Source organism: Pteronotus mesoamericanus, unplaced genomic scaffold, assembly GCF_021234165.1.
Source record: "Pteronotus mesoamericanus isolate MK-2021 breed Mesoamerican mustached bat unplaced genomic scaffold, CSHL_Meso_final contig_350, whole genome shotgun sequence".
NCBI lineage: Eukaryota > Metazoa > Chordata > Mammalia > Chiroptera > Mormoopidae > Pteronotus > Pteronotus mesoamericanus.
This window is the reverse complement of record NW_026555140.1, coordinates 19,963-40,963: the sequence shown is the minus strand read 5'-3', so window position 1 is coordinate 40,963 and position 21,001 is coordinate 19,963. Positions and strand designations below refer to the sequence as shown.

Here is a 21,001-nt window from a genome sequence, read left to right as displayed (position 1 = left end):
TCCTATCCGCCCCAGGCTGCTCAGGGTGCAGCCTCCGTGCTTCCCTCTGGCTCAGCACTTAGCTGCCATGTTTACAGTTCTGGTGGTGGTGGTGTCTTTATCCTGCCCCTTCCCAAGGCTGAGGGAATGACTTCGCTCACCCTCTCTGAAAAGTAGGCCTAAGAGCCCTGCTTACAGGGTTCCTGGGGGGATACCTGAGTTAGCGATAGCTCGTGCACACCATTCCAAGGGCTTTACTGAAGCTATCTGTGTGGTAGGGACTGTATCCCATGCGATGGAAGAGCAGACAGGTTGGCATGAAAAAGCAATCAGAATGAGAGACAGGAAACAATAAAATCACTTTAATTTGCTACATTTTGAAAGGTCATGACAGTATCACTTGCAACATACCTTAACAAGGAAAGATGGTGTGGACGGCACGTCCTGGGAACCGCTCAGAAACATCAACCGCACGGTTCCGGGGGTGGGCAGAGCGACCCAGGTCTGACACGCCCAGCGCCAGGTTTGGGCGGGAAGCCGGGTTCCTCTGTGATGAAAGCACCTGGTGAGAGCACGCAGGTTGGGGCGGAGCACGTGGATTCAGGCCGCCGGGGGCCAGCAGAGGCCCGCCCCAGCGCCGTCTGGGGAGGCCTGGTGGGTCCCGACACTTCCAGATGCGAGAAAGTGACGTGTTAACCGTTGCCTTTGAAAGCAGTCTTCCACCGTGTTGTGGGCGAGGGCCTGGAGACACCTTTGTTTCGTGAGGACCTTGCAACATCTGGGAGGAGCAGCCAGCGTCCTAGGCCCCGCCACGGCTACTCCCAGCCCTGAGGTCAGAGTCGGGGTGAGGGCCGGGGTCAACATGCTTATTTTTTGAAAGATCTGCAGAGAAGCAGGGCAGCTTCAGCTGCTGATGACCAAGGCTTTCCCTGCATCCCTGAGAAACCTGAGGTAAATACGGCCCAGGGAAGCCAAGTGAGCACAGTAGGAGGTTTTTTTTGGTGAAGTGTGACACCCCTAGTGAGTCTGTCCAAGCCTGGGCCTAGAGGGGGCCCCTGGGGAAAGGCTGGGTGCCTGCTCTTTTCTCTGGCGCCTGTTGGTACCTACTTCCTCCCATCTTGATGGCTAGAGAAGCAGCTCCTCAATGTGCCGTGAATATGAGCTAAGCTGTGAACCAGGCTGGCAGAGGTGCAGACTCCTTCGGCTTAGCTGTCACCTGGTCAGCCAGCTGTCCGCAGGCCATGCTGAGGCCTGTGGCTCTCCAACTGGAAGTGAGGTGGGAACACAGCGTACACAGTCACTTAGCTGAACACTGCCTGATGGCCACAATGCCCCTGGTTTCAAAACTGCCACCAAGCCGACACTCAGCAGGTGCTTCATTTCAGGAAGTGCTTTAACATTTCTGTCCTGGGTTGGATGGTTGCAAGTGCCCTGGGGGCACGCGAGGGAGAGATCGGCATCTGGCCACGAAATGACCCTTTCAGGCTTGTGAGCTGCGCCTCCCTCCCCTCCCACGGAAGGGACAAGGGATGTTAGGGGAAGAGCTCTTCACAGATCCTGCGTGTGTCCTCGGGCGCCGTCACAGTGTAGCCCACGGTCCTCGGGTCTGTGAAGATCTCATGGTCATTTCCACCCTGCAAAGACACAAAGCAGACGCTGCCGCTGCTGCCGCCACAGCCCTGGCTGCCATTTCACTGGGCAGGGAGGGTTTCTTCGGTTACCTTGTTCCTCTGGAAACTAGGAGACAGTCCTCACTGAGAAAGGGTTTATCACCTTCTCCTGAACTGCAATTCAGCTGGGAACATGTAATTATGCTGAGGAAAGAACTCATGATGTTCTTGGGAAGTTCTAAGGCTTATTTTTCTATAAAGAAAGCAAGCACGGCACGTGACAGAATTCCCGGAGCCATCGATTTGTTTTCGCTGTGCCCAGGCTTCTGAGAAGGCACAGGCAGTGGGCAGGCCAGATATCCAGAGCGGCTCTGTTCTCAGAATTTTCTGTGCTGACAGAGGCCACTATTCGCATGTGACTAAGGAGCTCTGGCTCTGTGGCGAGGGTCTGAGCCAGGTGGCCTGGGTTTAGATCGTGGTTCGATCACTGACTAGGGGCGTGCTCTGGGCAACTCCCCGCCTGTGAAACGGGGAGCAATGGAGCTTCGCCTCGGCACTGTGGGCTTCGTTGAGGAGACCATGGGATCCGGGTGAGGCCCCTGGAAAGCGACCTGTGTCAGCAGCAGCAGCAGCTAATCCAACGTTCTGGTGTTTTCACACATTCTTTGATCTGCTGCGCCTCCAGGACTTGTGCGAGGGCACGGATCTGCCAGGGCCTGGGCACGCTGCCGGGGCAGGGGCGGTCTTCCCATGGCCATGGTCGCAGGTGAATGAGTCGGGCTTCCTGCCAAGAGTCTGTTGGGGGGCGGGCGGGGGAGTAGGGGAAGCCCCTGCTTTTCTTCTCTGGAATTTCCTATATTTTCCTCCTAAGACTGGATTAGCAGTCTAAGTCGTAATCTTGAAAAAATCAACTAGTTTATTATACAGTGAAAATAGCGGCTGAGAAAATGGGGTTTTTCTCAAAAGATTCTGTAGGAACACCTGACATCCGTTTAAAGGTTGGCTGATACCTGAAATTACTACTGTTCTCCTAACCCAGCCCCAAGCAGGTGGCTTTCCCAGGTGGAAGCGAAATTCAAGGTTTCTGGCTGGATTGCTGTGGGGCCCTACGTGTGCTGGGGGGAGGAGTCACGTTAGGAAGCCGTGACCTTGAAGCCATGAATGCCCTTTCCCAGGGCCGACTCGGGAGCCTGCTGTCCTCTGCTCATGCACAGGCCCTGAGTTCCATGGCCAGCGTCTGCCCCTTCAGCAAGTAAATGTGGAACCACTTCTACTAGTTCCTATGATTAAACAAAGAAAAAACACCACACCAGATTTCTCTTAGAAATGGCATGGTAGGTAAACACCACCGCTATGCTCAAAAGAAAACCAAACTCCCGCACTGTCCAGAAAAACCAATCATGTGTCTGGGATACGGTCAGTCCCTGTCACTCACAGACTTAGGAGGGAGGGGTTAGTATTAACCCAACAACCCTGGTGGAGCGACTGCTCCACGCCCGGCATGGTTTCAGCAACTGGAGATACACTGGGGGCAAAGAAAACCACAAAATGACAAAAGGGCCGCCTCCCAGCTCGGTGGGCCATGGGAAAGAGCTGCGAAGAACAGAGGGGAAGGGGGCCCTGGCCAGGTAGCTCAGCTGGATGGAGCGTCGTCCCAATACGCCAAGGTTGCGGGTTCAGCCTCTGGTGAGGGCACGTACAAGAAATCAGCCCATCAGTGCATAAATAGTGGAACAAATCAATTTTTAAAAATTCAAAAGAAAAAAATAAAAAAGAAAGAAAAAGAATAAGGGGGAGGGAACCCACAGTGACAAGAGAGGGGCCTCTGGGCAGAGACCTGAAGGAAGTGAGGGGACAAGCCATGTGGCTGGCTCTCCACGGGCAAGGCAGCTCAGCTCAGAACCTGCTCGGTCGGGGCCGGAAGGGCCAGCACCTAGACGGTATGGAACGTCTCGGTAGGCATCTGGGACTGCCTGTGAAGCCACCCGAAACCTGCAACCCAGGACGCAGTGAGATTCACCTACAGCAGGACCTTTCTGGAGAATGGATGGGGGACGAGGACCCAAAGGCCGAAGCAGAGTTGAGTTAGGAGGCTCCTGCGCCAGCCAGGGTGCAACGTGAGGACAGAAGCCAGTGGCCGGGGACAGTGACCTCTGAAACAAGGAGGGTTCACAGCTGCTACGCCTGCCCCTCCCCAGAGAGGATGTCACATTTGGGGGCAGACGTGTACCTGACAGATGCCTAGTCTGGCATGAGTCTCCCAGGGTCCTGCCGGGGTGGGGCTGGGAGCTACCATGTAACTCGCCCAACCCAAGTGGGCTGGGCCAGAGAACCCAAGCTTCCGCCATCCGGCCTGGGCTGCTCTGCCGCTCCACGTGCTTTCAGGGGGCAGCGAAACGTCTGCACCACAAACCCCATCAACCGCAACCACCCTTTCCCTCCTGCCTGGGGACCCGGCCTCCTCCTTTGCTCCTTTGTGCAGGTGGCTGCACAGAGCTTGCAAACCAGTCAGAGGGAGGACAGAAGGAGCAGAGCCAAAACACTAAGCTAGTGCGAGTGCGCCCTCTAGAATAAGGAGGCCTCAGACAACCAGAAACTTCAAACACTGGATTTGCATGCGAACCGAAGGTTACTTCACTCTGGCTGGGGCAACTCGGCTCCCAAGACCCAAAGCAAAACCTGGTTCTGAGAGAAGATAAAGGGAGTAAGGGGCAAAGGGATGAATAGCTAACTGATCATAGGCTTGTTAGAGTGTATGTGATGGGTCCAAAGGCGAGGCGACAGCTCAGTGCAAACTCCCACGGATAGTTCAATCCCCACCAGGCCGAGGCCTGGGGATGAAGCCACAGGCAGTGTCTGCAGTGTTCATACCAGGGGAGGGGGGCTGAGGAAAGGGTCCGGTCCCTACACCGCCCCAGCTCTGCATGCACTGTTGTAGATGTGAACCCTGAGTATCCCGATGTTGGAGACCGAGGGAACCAAGTTAAGAGTCAACAGTTATTAGAATGTTTTCACGAAGCCATTGCCTTAAAGCCAAGATGTTTTTTTTACAAAAACCATTTGACAAGCAGAAGTTTTCTTACCAGGGAGTTCAGAAAGGCTGGGGTAATGGGCTGGTGCAGCCCCTGGAAAGCCAGGCAGAGCACTTGGGGGCATGTCTTTCTGGGCCCTGGCCACCTCCCCCGCAGCAAACCAAGTCCCCGCCTCGAAGCTGAATTCAGAGCAGGGTTTTAACAGACCCTGGTTCTTGTGTCTGACGGGGAGAAGGAGGGGGATGCCAGGGCTGACTAGTATTTAGAAAAGCTCTTCTTTGCTCTCTGGAGGCGCTCAAAGCCGGCGGCACCCTCTGAGTAACATCCGATCCTGTCAGACAGAGGCTGTGTGCCAGGAGAGAGGAGGCGGTCAGGCAGGCCTCTGAGCCTGGAGTGCTGGGCAGGGAAATGGCTTCTGACTGACAGCTCTTAGCTCAGGTGCCAGTTCCCTGGAAGCCACCAAAAACATTTGCCTTGACACGCAGAGAGAGAACAGCTTTCAAAACGTCTACCCCCGAATATGAAGAAAAGTTGAAAGTCAGTATTTGAACCGCTCTGTGCCTAAAGTTTCAAGAATCAATATGTTGTTCAAAGGGTCACTCCCACTTCCAGGAAACCACTGACAAGAAGGATCAGAGATGAGGGCAAAGAATGATGCGAGAATGTGGATCAGTGTTAGTTACAACAGCAAAACAGCACAATCCACATGTACCTCTACTAGGGAAGGGGGTAAATGAACTCTGCCTAAATGATAAACTGTTACGCAGCCATTCCATCTTGTTTTCAAAGAAGACTCACTAACGTGGGGGAAATAAAATATGTTAAGAGAATAAAGGCAGCAAATAAGACAATGAACATGCAGGGGTCCCCCGTCTGGGATCATCGCTGTGCAGAGAGAAATGCCTGGGGCGCAAATCGGGTGTGACTACAAGTGACTTACACTTTCCTGTCCGTGCTCCTTCTGATTTCCTCCAATAAAAGCATATTCCTTAAGAGTGGGGTGGGAGATCTTCCCCTGAACAGTATCCATGTTTTAAAAGCAGGTAAGATTTAGAAAAACAGAATTGATGTGTGGTAATGTAGTGGTTAAACAGAATAAAAAGTAAATTCCCAAAAGAAGTCATTTCCTGATTCTCTCAAGAACTACACTCCGCCCCGACCTGTACGGCTCAGTTGGTTGGGTGCCGGCTCAAAGCGCAAGGGCGCCTGTTCGATTCCCGGCTGGGCACATGCCTGGGTTGTGGGTTCGGTCCGCAGCCGGGGCATGTACAAGAGGCAACTGATTGAGGTTTCCCACATGAATGGTTCTCTCCCTCTCTTCCTCCCTCTCTTCCTCTCTCTCGAAAAATAAATAAAATCTAAAAAACAAAACCAAAAAACTACGCTCCATTGTGTAGAGCCCCTCCTGAGGCTTCAGATGGCTATTTACACACAGGAAAAACATCATCTGTACAGGAAACTGTTTTAGCCTGTCTGATAGCTCCCTTTTTAGCCTGTATGAAATGGCACCAATTCGGAAGGACTGAAGAAGCTTCTGGCCATTCCTTACATCTTGAGTGTGATTCATTTCATTAGCGTACTTTTCCTAAAGACATCAAGTTTTTCAAAGCCTGAACTCCAGAGCACTGCAATGGAAGGATGGAATTATCAACCACTTCTCTCTGTCATTAAGAAAAAGGCCCACTCATAAGGCTTGACAAGCAGCATGTTCACTTGGGAATTAGACTCTTTCCCACCCGCTGGAGAGGGTTTGTGGACTGGAGAGTGTGCTCACTTAAACAGCAGGTAGTCTGTTCTGGTGCCACCAGCTCTTTCATTAGCTTGTGTGACCTTGGGCAAGTCACCCTTTCTGAACTCTAGTTACGTGATTTTGAAGGGAGGACACACAACTATATATCCAGAAGTCCCTTTCATGCTGAAAGGCAGGGCCACCCATTAGGCAGGTCTAATGACACAGGATAGACCTTAGCAGCAGGTATTGTGGCGCGGACCAGAGAATGAAGGGATAAAAACTCTCTGCAGGCAGCATTTTGATGCATCTGCTGGGCACGGTACAACCCAGGGTGCCTGGTGGCAAGAAAAGCAAAAGGGCACAGGGGGCGGGAGGAATTTGAAGGGAGCCGCTGAGCTGAGGTGAGGCCGTCAACACCTGGTGCTGAGCCTCTCCTTGGGCCTCACGAGGGCGGCCTCCTTGGGGACCCGCCTGTCCTAGGGAGAGCCTCGCTCTGCTGCCAGGCTGGCTCTGGGGAAGTTCCTCCTAGGGATCCCTCCTGCTGGCGCTGGCCTTGGACTCCAGGCTCTGCTCAGTTCCAGTCTGGAATCAGTCCCGGACTGGGGATTTGTGACACCTGCTGGGACAGCTCCTGTCCCCTCTGCGTGATGCCCAGGACTGACCCCTCACCTCCTAAGTGTCCCCAGTGCCTGCTCCTGAATTCCAGACTCCTCGTCCTCCTGGCCTTTAGCACTGCTAGTGCCCCGCCTGAATGAACGCCCCTGGGAAATAGAACACTGCAGAAAAAGAGTAAGGGTAAGGGCTCCAAGTGCGGAGAGGATCTGAAACCGCCTTGGGTCAGGTGTCCTGGAAGGGCTTGAGGGGGGCAATATTTAATTCAAAAGCCAAACCCAGAAGGCTCAATTCTCGCCTCCACTCAAGTGTCAGGTGTCTGAAGGAGGGGGGTCCTTAATCACCTGCTAGGACAGAAGCATCCTGTTTGAGCTGGGCCAGCGGGTAAGGCGTGCGGAATAGGAAGGAAGCCCCTTTGTCCGTTTCCCCGCTTCGAGCCCAAACCGAACAAGGAAACTGCAAAAAACACTTTCATACTCACTGGCAAGGTTTTGTCTCCAAAGAAATAAATGGTCTCATAACCGTCTTTTTCCACGTGTCCCAGGCAGTACCTCTTGTCCCATCCATCAGGAAAGACATCAAAGCTGATCTGGCCTCCTGCCAAGTGGGGAGAGAAAACGCAAAAGCTAAAGGTGAAAAGGAGGCTAATGACACATCCCTGGAAAAATGTGCCATTTACTTTCATAAGCAACTGGATTGCCACGGTTGATTTTTAATACTCTGGTTTGCTACTTACGCTACTTTAGGGATGTTCATTCCACCTTATGTGTTTTTCCAACATTATGATTTCATCTGAAATCTAAAAATGAGGGCTGGAGTATCAGCTCAGAACGAGGGATGTACGCACGCGGTGTGCATTTAGGTTCTCCATCACGCCAGTGGGTGGGAACAAAGCTGGGCGGGGCTGGGGCAGATCTGCTAAGACTCAGCTCTGCTTCCAGGCTCTCAGTGGGTGGTGCCTGGACGCGGGCTGCTCCCAGCTCGCCTTGCAGGGAAGATGAAAATCACACGGGAGGTGATTTACAGGCAGCTTTCACAGGCAACAGAAACCCTTTCACAGCTTTGTCAGAAAGACGTTCATCTCACAGTTCAAGAATACTTAAAAACCCACCCATTCATCTATTATACAGAATCCTCGTGCGTTTCCCTTGCCCCACGACCGCGCATTTATTAGAGCTCGTGAAGTGAAAGGGCTTCAGGTAATGACTCACAGACACTGACAGGAGAAAGCAGCTTGCTTAAAGCATTTGACAGGCATATTCTACCACAAGACAAGCCTGAGACAGCAGCGTTGAGGGAAGAAATCTGTATCAGCCACCAGAAAAGTTCGTGTGCTGGTCTGTCGTAGTTAATGGAAGGCTGGTGAGTCTAGACAAGTCCCTTGTTCCTTTCTGGGCCTCAGTTTCTTGATCTGTGGAACCAAGTGAGCTGGCTTCTAAGGTTCCTTGCCTTTTCCAAACAGTATGTGATTCCAGAATATATTCAGTCTAATTTATCTAGGAGGCTCACATCCTGTCTCTCTGTTATGGAGTTCACTAATGGTCCTGTCTTTTGCCCAAGGGTGTGAGGGTAAGTTCTTACTTGGCATTAAGCAAGACGCTCTTATTTTGACCAGGAGGAAAAATATAGGGAAGAAGACTCCTGCTGGGTAAGAACTCAGATCCAGGCCCAGCAGCCCAGAAGTCATTCCCTATGTGTGCAAGTCTCTACCACGTACTATTATAGACAGTGGTCTTCCCTAATTATGACTTCTCTTTAAATCCTCCTGCCCACCTTAAAACTGGACACAATCCAATTTCAAGCACCCACCAGCCCACCACAAACTGCTGTCAAAGCCTGAAATCCATTTGAATATACAATACCTATGGAAAACGTGAGGCCTTTTCCTGCAAACTCTTTCCGCAGATCTGCTACAAATTTTTGTCTTATATTTTCTTTCTGAGAAAAACAAAAAGATACCGATTGTCTATTGCACTGCACACTTTAACTATGGCCACAATGTAGCACCTCTTATCTTCACAAACCCAGGATACTTCAGAAAAACTCACTTTATCGAGTTCATAGAATTCAATGCGTTCTTCCTGGCTACAGCTTCTTCTAATAGGAGACACATTTAACGTTCCATTTCGGAACTCAATGAAAGTACCCCTGGAAAGAAAAAGGGGGCAGAGAGGCCCCAGAGGTACATTATTTATTTGGACAACATTATAGATAAATAGGCTAAAAAATTGGGGGACTCCAAAACAGAGGTTGGTGTGACCCACATTTCAGAGCTGTGCTGGGCCACAATGGCAACCATGAGCCACATGTGACTACTGTGCCTTGAAATGCACCTAATTGGAATTGAGATTAGATTTCAAAGACTTAGGGTAAAAAAGGAATGTACTCATCATTAATAATGTTTTATATTATGTTAAAATAATTACATTTTAAATATATGGGGTTAAATGAAACATTAAAATTAATTTCCCATTTCTTTTTTTTACCATGGTTACAGAAAATTTAAAATTGCTTGTGTGGCTCTGACTGGTGTGGCTCAGTGGGTTGAGAGTTGTCATGTAGACCAAAAGGTTTCCAGTTTGATTCCCGGTCAGGACACATCCCTGGGCTGCGGGCCAGGTATCTGGTTGAGGATGTGCAAGAGGCAACCGATTAGTTTCCCTCACTCATCGATGCTTCTCTCCCTCTATTCCCCTCTTTCTAAAAATAAATAAATACAGTCTTTATAGATACGGCATGTGTGGCTCATGTTATATTTCTGTTGGACAGTGCTGTCACTGGGCAGAGAATTTTATAGTTACTACAAAGCTATGAAGATGATGACCAGCTCTCCAAGTTCCCTGTGGAGTTTGAAAATGTCTCAACTTTGCTAGCGACCTCTTGAAGACACTGATTTTATTTACCAAGCAACATGACACAGGAAAAGGTATTGAGAATCACCCCATGAGCCTCTCTAACTGTGGAAACGCAAGTTACCCATTGGCAGAGTCTTATTAAAGCGGCTGATTTGACCACAGAAAACGAGAACAGCCTACTACTTTTTTAGTTACCTTAAATGAAGGTGTGTTGCTGTTGTTTTTAAAAACAAAACACTTTTCCCCACCATGTGTTCAGTTTTAGCCTCAAAAAGAGTTTCTTGAAAATTCAAATAACGTGTAAGCCACTTATCCTGAAAAATGCAACTGAAGTGTTTTGTGACAGACTATGTACTTACAAGCGTCTTGAGGTTCCAAACACTGATGCCCATGAGGCTCTGAAACATTCTCCCTGGACCCTTTCTGCTCTTTCAGTCACACAACCCTGATGTCCGGCCATCAGCCACTTGTAAGCACTGGGAGGACACAGGCCGACTGTGGAGCCGAGGACCCGTTCAAGGCCTACGCCACCTCTCACGAGGCTGTGTGACTCTGGGCCCCTCTCCGAGGCTCAGAAAGGGGCTATCGGCACTCGCTCTGGTTACCTCTGCAACGTCTTGTGAAAATCAAATGTTCCCATTTTTGTAAAAGTAATTTGTACCCTGGCAAACAGTGAATACTCATCAAGGAGAGTAAAAACAGCAAAACTGCAATCACCAAGTCCTTTCCCCCGCTGTGCTTCACTTGCAGAGATGGAAGCAAGGGACAGAACACGTGACCCTATGACACTTTCTCAAAATCCCCATCGGGTGGTGCTGGAGTTGGTACAGACCAGCCCTGTCCTCCACTCCTTCCACCTGTACGCCGGGCACGAGGGGCCCGGTGATCATTCCCAGGGCGACCCTAGGGCTGCAGGTCCTAAACGACCAGAAAAAGAGCTCAGTTATTTTTCCCCAACTCAAGGACACAGTATGAGTCTCATTCCCACAGTAGGGAGGCTGATGCGTCTGAGACAGCCTTCTGCTTTCAAACTCAGAATTAAGGCGGTTTCCCAGGAGTCGACTCCTCCCTGACGTCTCCCTGCACCTGCCAGACTTATGCGAGGCACACAGCTAGTACTGCTGAGAAATGAGGGCGAATGCTCAAAGGGGGGGGGTCTCAGTTCTGCCTCCAGGATTCACCAGGCAGACCACGCTCATTCAGAATCACAGCTCCACACACGGGTCTCCCTCATTTTACGATTTCCTTTTCTTTATCCTTCCTTAATGCTGAGTCTAAAGTAAAGACTAAGATGACCTGGGATATAAGATACAGTTTCACTTTTTACTGTGGAGAATTTCTAATATATTCAAAAGCAGACAGAGGAGGATAATGAGCCCCCCCGCCCCGCCCCCCTGTGCCCTCACCCAGCTGCAAGCTGCGTCCAGCCTGTCTCATCCTCTGGGACCGATTTGGGAAGGAAAGCCCTTTGCCCTCTGATTGGAGGTTCTGAGCAGTACTTGTTCCATCAATTCTTATAGTCACGAAAGTGCAGCATTATCCTGAAGTTTGCCATTTAAAAAATGTGTCTCCCTCTGATCACAGGTGTTACATATAAAAGGCAGAACACAGACAAGAAAATGAAAAGTATTTCAAAGAAACCACCTGTCTCCTCACCACCAAGAAATGGCCATTGTTAGCAGCTGTTCATTTCTTGCCAATCTTTTTTTTTTAATGCTCACATGAAGAGGTATGTTTATCGATTTTAGAGAGAGAGGGAGAGGGAGAAACATCGATCGGTTGCCTTCCATACGTGCCCCAACCAGGGATCGAACCCGCAACCTTTTTGTGCACGGGACGGTGCTCCAATTAGTTGAGCCGCCCGGCCAGGGCTTCTGCCAATCTTTCAATTGTGTGCATGTATGTACATTATGTTGTAATTTAAGAATGGGAATTGAGATGACAATTCAAGAGGGAAGTTCCCAAATGCAATGCCTACACAATCAGCGAAATGAGCCAAGTGGCTGTGAAAGACTGGAGGGGGTGGTGCTGCGTTGTGGAAACGGGCATCCATCTGTCAGGTCTTCAGATGCAACAGAAGCTAGCAATCCAGATATTTCGAAATGTAAAATCAGACTTTTAAATGACAGCAATCCATTCAGGTATGATTTAACGCTGTGGGACAACCAAACGGCTTTGTGTGGGATCTGGACTGCTGGCCCTCAGTTCGAGATTTCCCGGTCTGGGCTTTATGTTGCTTTTTTCACACCGCTGATTCACAGGCATTTCCCCAACCGGTCGCCTTTGAAAGCATATCGTTTTCAATTTCCATCAAGTGGACATGCGTCCTTTGTATAATCATTCTTCTACCACTGGCTTTGCAGAAGCTTTCCAGCGATTCTTTATTAAGCACTGGGACTTGGACTTAAATGAGCACCGACCCACCAAACGACGTCACTCCATGTGCCTTTGGAGCCTCTTTGCTAAAGGCAAACCCACCTCTTCTTCGGGAGTTTAATTTTCGCAATGTAGCTCAGACAGTAGTTGATTAAGTCTTGGATTAGGGCCTCACCCAAGTGGCCTTGAATATTCTAGGATAAAGAAAGTACTTGAGTTACTGGATACAGTGGGAGGCATTTTAAAACAGGTCCTCAGCCACTCCCAGTCCAGGGTCACCAGGCCAATGCAGCTGGGAGGTAGCCCCGCCCACCGCCGTTCTCCTTCTTTCCCTTCGTTCTCCAGCTGAAAACGTCAGTCAGACAGGAAAGAGCTTAGTCACAGCATTTCCAGCTTCATCGGTCAAGATTTTTGTATCCATTATCTTTCAAATGCTTAATGGAAGGCCTAAAGACCTTATTGCTGCTGCTTTTATTCAATCAAAATGTCTACTGAATCTGACAGAAAATGTATATATCCCACTTTGGCTTTCTCGTATATGTGACAGAACGATCCTAATACCAACCAGTAAGAGCTACCTAGTGTTTCTTAATATGCTTGTAGTGAGGCAGCTTCTCTCGTCTCTGCTATCATGAGAAATATTAGATCACTTATCCTTAAAAAACATTTATAAAAATATAGTTAACAGTTTGGAATAGCCCTATGGTCCAACAATCAAACTGCAAGAAATACAGGGTGAAGATTCATTCCCACCCTGTTCCTCAGCTCCCAGATACACTCCCCAGAGGCAGTCGGTGTCAAATATCTTTTTGGAAAACAATCTTACTAGTAGCAGACAGTAGTAGTTTGGATGCTCAAGAACCTACCTCTTTACACAAGAGCTTCCCATCTTTGTATGCTACCAAGCCATTTTCTGGAAACACATAATCGTATTTTTCAACCACTGCAACCAAAACAAAACTCAGAATGCAATGAATTGAAACTTGTTTCTATTTATTGATTAACATTTCTCACCAATAAAACTGCTAAACTCCAGTAAGGACTCTGAAGGAATACACCATCTTCACAGACTGGGAGAGTTGCTAAAATAGGTTTCCCAGACCCTGTAGACCCACTGAGTCAGAACCTGCAGTGAAAGGCCCATCGAAATCTTCCGCTCCCCAGGGGTCTTGCGCTGGCGATTAGGGTTCAGTAGGAGGGGGAGGAGCCTGGGTGATTTATGACTAAGGGAACTCTGGGAAACTCTGTGTTAGGGCAACAGTGGGAAGGCCCTTAGCCTCAGAGGGCACCCAACCCAATGCCTGGGTGAGAGCCAGGAGACAGGGCCTGAGCTTGAGGCCAGAAGGGCAGTGCACAGGGACAAGAAGTATTATAGGCAAGGACACAAGACATTCACCCTTCTAGGGTAACACTCAACCTTCTAGATGAGTCTACTAGCAACTCTATTATAGGATTAAAACAGAAGAAAATAAAGACAGTGAAAATGTTTCCCCAAACAAGGAAGCAACGATGGGAGTTCAGGGCTGCTTATGATACTTCACGGATACAGTTCTCAGTATCCTTATAAGAAGTTAATCTTTTACCAAAACGTAATTAGCAGTGTACAGTTTACCGTCATTTCCCAGTTGCTCCTGCACTTTCTCAAAGTCTGAGCCACCTACTACTCCGATTTTGACCTTCTGCCTCAATTTTTGTAGAAAGTCATCCATTTCTTTGGTAATTTTCTACATTTCAAAATGGAAAATACAAGAGTTATGAGCCATAAAGTATTCAGGAGTCTAAAATGACAAAAATAGAACCCTTACTTTCATATATGCCAATTCTGTTTTTAGGTCCATAGATAAATTCAAATATTCTAGCTATAATTTTGGGACATCCACCTTTTACCAGAAAAAACTTCTTAAAGTTTACTTAATTTTTAAACTCATTTTAAACACATGCTATATTAACAACTGTTGTGTACTGTTCCAGCTATTTTTTCTATGCATTTATATACTTGGCTATAAGCACATGCATATATAAATTGTCTTATTTCTTGAAACACAAGTGCATCAACCCATGTCTTGTGCAGTGACTTGACTTTTTTCATGTGGTGATCATTCCATGCCACACACACTGAGATGTAGTGCTTCCTTTCAAATGCTGCATTTCACTCCATTTACGGATTTAAATTGTTGACTTTAAACCAAAATAACATACTCAGATTAAAAAGGAAATTCAGAATTGATTTATTATAATTATACCAAAAAATAGCCTAAAAGATCACTGGATTGTTTTTATCTTTCCTAAAAGAAATGCCTCTTTCTGTAAACAGTGGATTCAATGGTATAATTTTATGCTCCTTAGATTGCAAACTAATTCAAAAGAAATTATAAACCAAGGTGAAAGGATATCCCTGTGTTAACATATAGCACACTGAATTCTTAAAAGTCTGATTTCATTACCTATAGCAATCTTATTTGTTGAAATTGTACACTTACAATGGAATATCTTTACAAATAAAGTTAACAGAAATTAAAAACAAAAGCAAAAACATATCATTTAGGTCAACCTGAATATATAACATCTAGAGTTCAATCCTCTAAAAATTCTTTAGAGTAGCACATAACATATGATTAATAAAATCGAATTGTACAGAATAAATAGACTGCACCCTTGTTATCATCTCCCAGTGGAATCTTGACTTCGTAGACAAAATCTAGAACTGCGATAGCAGCCTCTATGAGTCAATGACCATGAAAAGGAGTCCCTGAGTCCCCTAAGTGGTTTATTGAGTCTTGACGTCAGAATGAGGGGAAGTGGGAAAGACTCCTTTGATTGTAAAATATGGAATACTAACAATAATAGCCCCGTCAATACTTCCATCTTCAAAGAGAGGCCAACGGGGAAAATTTAATTTACCCCTGTGCATGCTGATAAGCTAAAGGGTATTGTGGTCAGCCATCAGACCTGTTCTGCAATGTGAATGGGTTGTAGAAGGTGCATTTTTACTTCCAAGGGGCAACAAATATTTTTTAATAGGGAATATGACCCAGCTGCTTGTGACCACAACAGAATGTTTCAGGGGTGTCTAGCCTTTTGGTGTCTCTGGGCCACAATGGAAGAAGAGTTGTCTTGGGCCACACATTAAATACACAAACACTAATGAAAACTGATGAGCAAAAAAAAAAGGGTTTTAAGTAAATTTACGATTTTGTGCTAGGCTGCCTTTATAGCTACCCTGGGCCGCATGCGGCCTGCGGTGTGTGGGTTGGATACCCCTGCACCCCACTGCAGGACAGATCTTTAGAGCAAAATTGTGATGTTCCCAAATAACGCTTGTGTTAATAATTACAAGGAATTCTTTATCAATTACCCTATACAAAATAAAAAACAGAGCAAGAACCAAAAACTTGAAATTAGGTTGGAAAAATGTAAAAACCTCACCTTCTGGAAAAAATAATCATAAAACAATTTTGGGAACAATTAAGGAAAACTGAGTGGAAAAGAGTAAGAGTCCAACAAAATAGGAACTATGGGCCACAGTAAGCCACTGTTTTTCTGTAAAGTCTGACGGAAACACAGCCATGACCACTCATTAACATAATATCTATAGCAACAACAGAGCTGAGTACCAGCAGTTGTGACAGAGACCACATGGCCTGCGACGCCCTGGCTATTTATTACCTGGCCTTTTACAGAAAAAACTTTGCCGGCCACTGGACTAGGGTATTTAATAATACTAAGGAATTGGTGAGTTTTCTTAGGTGTGATGATGATACGGTGGTTATGATAGATGTCCTGTCCTCAAGAGATGCAAGCTCAGCGTTTAGGAGTGAAGCACTCTGATGACGGCAGTTTAGGAAATGGTGCAGCAAAGATTTAAAAAAAAAAAGGAAGATAAAGTTAATGTAAATCATCGCTGAACGTAAGTGGAGGGGGTATGGCTATCCTGTGTACTATTTTTTCAGTGGTTTTGTATGTTTTAAATTTTTCATGACAGAAAGTTGGAAAAAAATTCACTGAGGTTTATGCCACCCCTCCCCCCCTTTTTGCAGGCTTTTGTTCTAAGTATCAACTGTTTTTAGATGAAGTGTCATATTTTGAGAAAGTACTAAGTACAACAAAACTCTATTGAAAGAGTGAAATGTGCAAAGCTCTGGACTCCATGCTAACTAGAATTAACCTGTTTAGGTCATATCCTGTTTCAGCAGCTTCAATAAAAGATAATCCATTTGATTTCCACATTGTATTGTGCTTGTCAATGTTTGAGAATACATTGAAGAGGAAGGGAAGGCTGGATAATGAGTAGATCTGTTGCTAAAATAAATATATACATTTATTTTATATATATTTATATATTGTTTTTTTACTTAGAGCACCCACCACACAGATACAATTTTCTTTTAAATTGCAGATTTTTTTGAGTGTTAAAATGATGTATGTACTTTGCAAAGAATATCATGCTTCCAATGTTTGTGGGCTGCATGGTTTCATTGCTATTTCATTCTTTATGCTTATATAACCTAATTCCTTCTGTGAATCAGAAGCACTTTCCTGAATAGTATACCCAGCAACCAGAATAGCTTCCACCTTAGAACAATGGCAGAAAATGGTAAACTTGGCAAATACAATGCCCTGAGGCCCGGAGACTGGTACAAGATCTGCTGTGTGAAATAAAGAGGATCTTGGTCTCAGTTTCCTTACGATTTCCTTACAAGGATAGTAAAAACTGTTACTAGCTGGGATGAAAAGTTGAGAGGGTCCAATGACTGTGTAGAAAGGCTTAGAATGTAAGCCCTAGACCATTATGACCAATGGGACAAATGGAGCAGCTGTGTGTTTTTGTAATACAGTTTAACGGGGACCCTGCCACGCTGTGTCTACAAATGGTCCAGGGCTGCTTTTGCATTAACGTTGAGTAGTTACTACAAACCATATGGTCAGCGAAGGCAAGAGTGCTTGTTATGTGACTCTTTACCTATGTTTTCTATACCCGGTCCAGGCGCTTACGAGAGGCAATCAATCAATGTTTCTCTTTTGTGCGCGTACAAGACACATCCCATAAGTGACAGAAGTGAGGAGGGCACATAGCTGCTAAGGGGGCTGAGCAGTGATTCAAAGCCGGGGCTTGCGGTGAGTCCAAAACCGCAAATTCCCAACCCAATACAAGTTTCTTACTTGTAAGAGATTTTCGGCACGTCCCATCCCCAAGCACCCTGAGGTCTTCCGGCTCATGCCTCCAAGGCACCCAGAACTGACTTTAGCCCTGCCAGAGGAAGTAGGCGGTCCTTAGCCGCCCCTCGGTGCCTGCCCTGGGTGGTCTTTAGTCCCGTGTGGGGACTGCAATAGACTCCTGCCAGCCCGTTCCCGCCTACCTGCCGCGGGGCCGTCAGGGTCCCGTCCACGTCGAACAGACAGAGCGACCTGGGTGGGGAGGGCTGGGCGCAAACAAGTCTCCAGATCCCATGCAGCACCTAACGTGACCCGTTGGCACCTAAAGGCCCGGGACTTCCGGGATCAGTCACTGCGCTGCGGGGCCCGTTGGTAGGAGGAGGATCCACTTCCACAGGGCCTGGGACAGCGTCCCCGATTCTCTCTGGACCACAAATCCCAGAAAGCAATGGGCCTCACGCAGGCCTGTTACGGCCGGGCATGCGCTCTTAGAGATCCCGAGTGCCGGCGGGATCGGTAGCAGGTATCCGGGCGATGGTAAGGAGGATGGTGGGGACTGAGGGAGGTGACGCGCTTTTGGGGTCGCAGCCACGCGTGAGGCCGGCAGGCAGATGCCTGAGGTTGTGATTTGGCGAACGTGCGGGAGGGCCCTCCGGGTGGGTTACGATATTTTATTGCCGGGCTTCCTGTGCGGTCCTGTCACGTGCGTCCACGACCCCGATACTAGAAGTGACCGAGCACTCACCGTGCATCAGGTCCATCAGGTACTCTCGAGGGCTCTAAAACCATCATCTCATTCAGTATATTCTGAATCCACATTTGAAAGATGAAACTGAGGTCTAGAGAGGGGGAGTAAATTCCCCGAGGATCCACAACTAGTGACTAGAAGTGGGGATTGGAACCCAGGCCTGTTCCAGAGCCGAAAGCAATTTTGTGCGACTCAAGGTGTGAAACTGTGCATCTAAAAAAAATCCTTGTGCTTCCGTTTGGCTCTTTGATCCCACTGTACTCCTCCAGCCTCCCCGCTCCCCGTAATTAGGCTAAGAAAACATCATTTCCCTTCAGGACTCAGATGACGCTCTAACCTGACAGAGATTCCGAAAGTTACTGTGCTAAATAGCTAACAGATTTGTTCTCCACTGGGACATTTCCTGCTTGGGGAAATACTCACCCAGTCTTATGGATTCAGGGCCCACCCCCGGGGTTGGCTCTCCCTAGCTTTCTTTTCTTTTGCCTTAAGATTTTGTTTATTTTTAGAGAGAGGGGAAGGGAGAAAGAGAGGGAAACATCCCGGTGCTAGAGAAACCTCGGTCGGTTTATTGCAGGCCCCCAACCGGGGACCTGGCCCGCAACCCCGGCATATGCTCTGACTGGGAATTGAACTGGAGACGTTTGAGTTCGAGTGGGGGCACTCAGTCCACTGAGTCACACCAGCGAGGGCGGTAGCTTTTTAATGAATGAAGGCTGTGCCTCCTTTCTATACTGACGTGGAGGAAGGAGCACCGGTGTGAGAGTCAGACAGTGTCCCACTCACTGGCTGTGTGTCCCTGGGGAAATTTCTTACCTTTTCTGGGCGTATATTTTTACTATTGCACACAGCTTTTGTGACGGTCACGTGAAGGAAAGCCTCCAGGTTCCCCTTTCCCTCCGTCTTTGGCAATAACGGTGACCTTACAAGATTGGCAGGAGCCTCCACGTAAGATGCTTTGCGGATGTTCAGTGTGTGAGTAGCACAGTTGAGTTCTTTGAGAGAAATGGTCTCTTGTCTCCTTTCCAGGCTGCTCTCCTCCGAGCTGTGCCGCGGTTGCCAGTGCCAGCTGTGTGGGGAAGGCCTCTCTACGGGCTTCAGTGCTGCAATGGGCAGGATTTTAGGAGGTGGGTGGGGAGTAGGTCACCCACCTTAAGAAAGAAACCAGCAGGCACAGAGGCAGAGAAATTCCAGATGATCTACCGGTTTGATGCTATCAGAGTGTTTAGGTACTTGTCTCAGCTGAAGGTGGCACAAACGGCCCTGACAGTGGTGGCCCTGCCGCCTGGCTTTTACTGGTATTCCCAGGGCCTTGTGACGTTGAACTCCCTGTGCCTTGCGGGTGGGATAGCTAGCTTCGCCCTGGCCATGCTGTGCTGGATGAGCTATTTCTTCCGGAGGCTAGTGGGTATCCTGTATGTGAATGAGTCAGGCACCGTGCTGCGGGTGGCCCACCTGACCTTCTGGGGCTGGCGGCAAGACACATACTGCCCGGTGGCTGACGTGATCCCTGTGACGGAAACCCAGGACCGGCCCCAGGAACTTTTCGTACGGATCCAGCAGTACAGTGGCAAGCAGACCTTCTACCTCACCCTGCGCTACGGACGCATCCTGGACAGAGAGCGTTTCACACAGGTGTTTGGGGTGCTGGACACACTGAAGTGAACACTGGGTACTGGGCTTCCGGGTACCTTGGGCCCCCTGGATCTCCGACAGAAGGCTGAAAGCGTGGGTGAGGCCAAAGATGGGGACCTATCAGCTGGAGACTTTGTCAGGGCTCTTGGGAAACTTGTCTTTTGGAATGAGAAAAGTCATGAGGCAGATGCTAGTGACCTCATTTAGAACAAAGGCCTTAGTGCAGATTCTTACCGCACATGTATATAACATTCATTTAGGAAATGGCCAGAAGTTTCTGTTGAGAGCCAGCTCTTGGAAGAAGCTGTGCCCAGGGCACACAAACAGTACAGTGCTGTGAAATGGGAAGACGGGTGTGGTGGGCAAACAGGATTTGGGTGGGAATACTTGGGTTTTGTTTGTCCTTAATTTCTGTCCTGGGGCAGGTAACTGAGTCTCTCTGAACCTTGTTTTTCACATTTGTAAAATGTAAACTCCTGCTGTGTCTTGGGATGAGTGTGAGAATAAATAATAAATGTCAAGTGCTTTGCAAACTGCGCAGGCAAGAGTAAACATTAAGTGTTAGTTCAGCGATGATGGAGTGGTAGACCCAGTAAGAGATGGGACTGGGATGAAACCTACAAGTGGGTCATTTCGTTTTCCCAGATAGTAATTTCATGACTGAGGCAGGAGTGTTATCCAGGCAAGCACAGCACCCTTGCCAAGACAGTGCTCACTACCCAGAGAACTCGGGGCTCTCACATCAGATGTCTTTGTGGACTGTGTGTGCCTGGGCCAATTTTTTGCCTAAAGAATAGGTTCTCAAACCTTGTGTCCATGTGCAGAATCACCTGGAGAGCATCTTAAAAATATCCTTACCCAGGCCTATGACCATGCCCTTCAGGTGGTTCACATGTGTAGCCTGTGTCAACAGTCACCGTGTGGAAGTCTCACTGCACTGGGACGTGAGAGCTGGGACTCTCACCAGCCTTGGAAGAAAGAGCTTCCAGGCCGATGCGTGGTTTGCTCTGTAGTACCAGCAGAGGGCACAGAGAGCAAATGCCTTATCCATTCCTTTATTCCTGAGCTAAAATCCTAGATCTCCATGTGACAATGGGAATCGAGTTAGGGCTTCTACAACATGTGTAGAGTGGCACCTGTGAACTGCAAAAATAATCCCAAGTCAACAAAGACAGCAAAACTTGCCCGTGTCCAACCCCTATAGAGTCTGGTAGAAACAGCATCTGTATTTTTATGCTTTCCAGGTAATTCCAAGGCACTCCAAGTGT

At 48.0% G+C, this 21,001-nt stretch overlaps 2 protein-coding genes across 2 annotated transcripts; one reads left to right on the top strand and one right to left on the bottom strand.

Annotated features, from left to right (window-relative positions):
• Positions 1-353: 353 nt before the first annotated feature.
• Positions 354-17,832, bottom strand: PMM2 (phosphomannomutase 2). The gene is made up of 10 exons (XM_054576899.1): positions 17,823-17,832; positions 17,704-17,774; positions 17,554-17,652; positions 13,809-13,920; positions 13,063-13,139; positions 12,299-12,390; positions 9,014-9,113; positions 8,828-8,903; positions 7,447-7,562; positions 354-1,613 (listed from the first exon to the last, which is right to left on the bottom strand). The coding sequence occupies exons 1-10, from the start codon at positions 17,830-17,832 to the stop codon at positions 1,512-1,514; spliced, it is 855 nt and encodes a 284-aa protein (XP_054432874.1). The 3' UTR covers positions 354-1,511.
• A 14-nt stretch (positions 17,833-17,846) lies between these two features.
• Positions 17,847-20,829, top strand: TMEM186 (transmembrane protein 186). Its single transcript, XM_054576897.1, has 2 exons — positions 17,847-17,887; positions 19,128-20,829. The coding sequence occupies exons 1-2, from the start codon at positions 17,885-17,887 to the stop codon at positions 19,761-19,763; spliced, it is 639 nt and encodes a 212-aa protein (XP_054432872.1). The 5' UTR covers positions 17,847-17,884; the 3' UTR covers positions 19,764-20,829.
• The last annotated feature ends 172 nt before the right edge of the window (positions 20,830-21,001 follow it).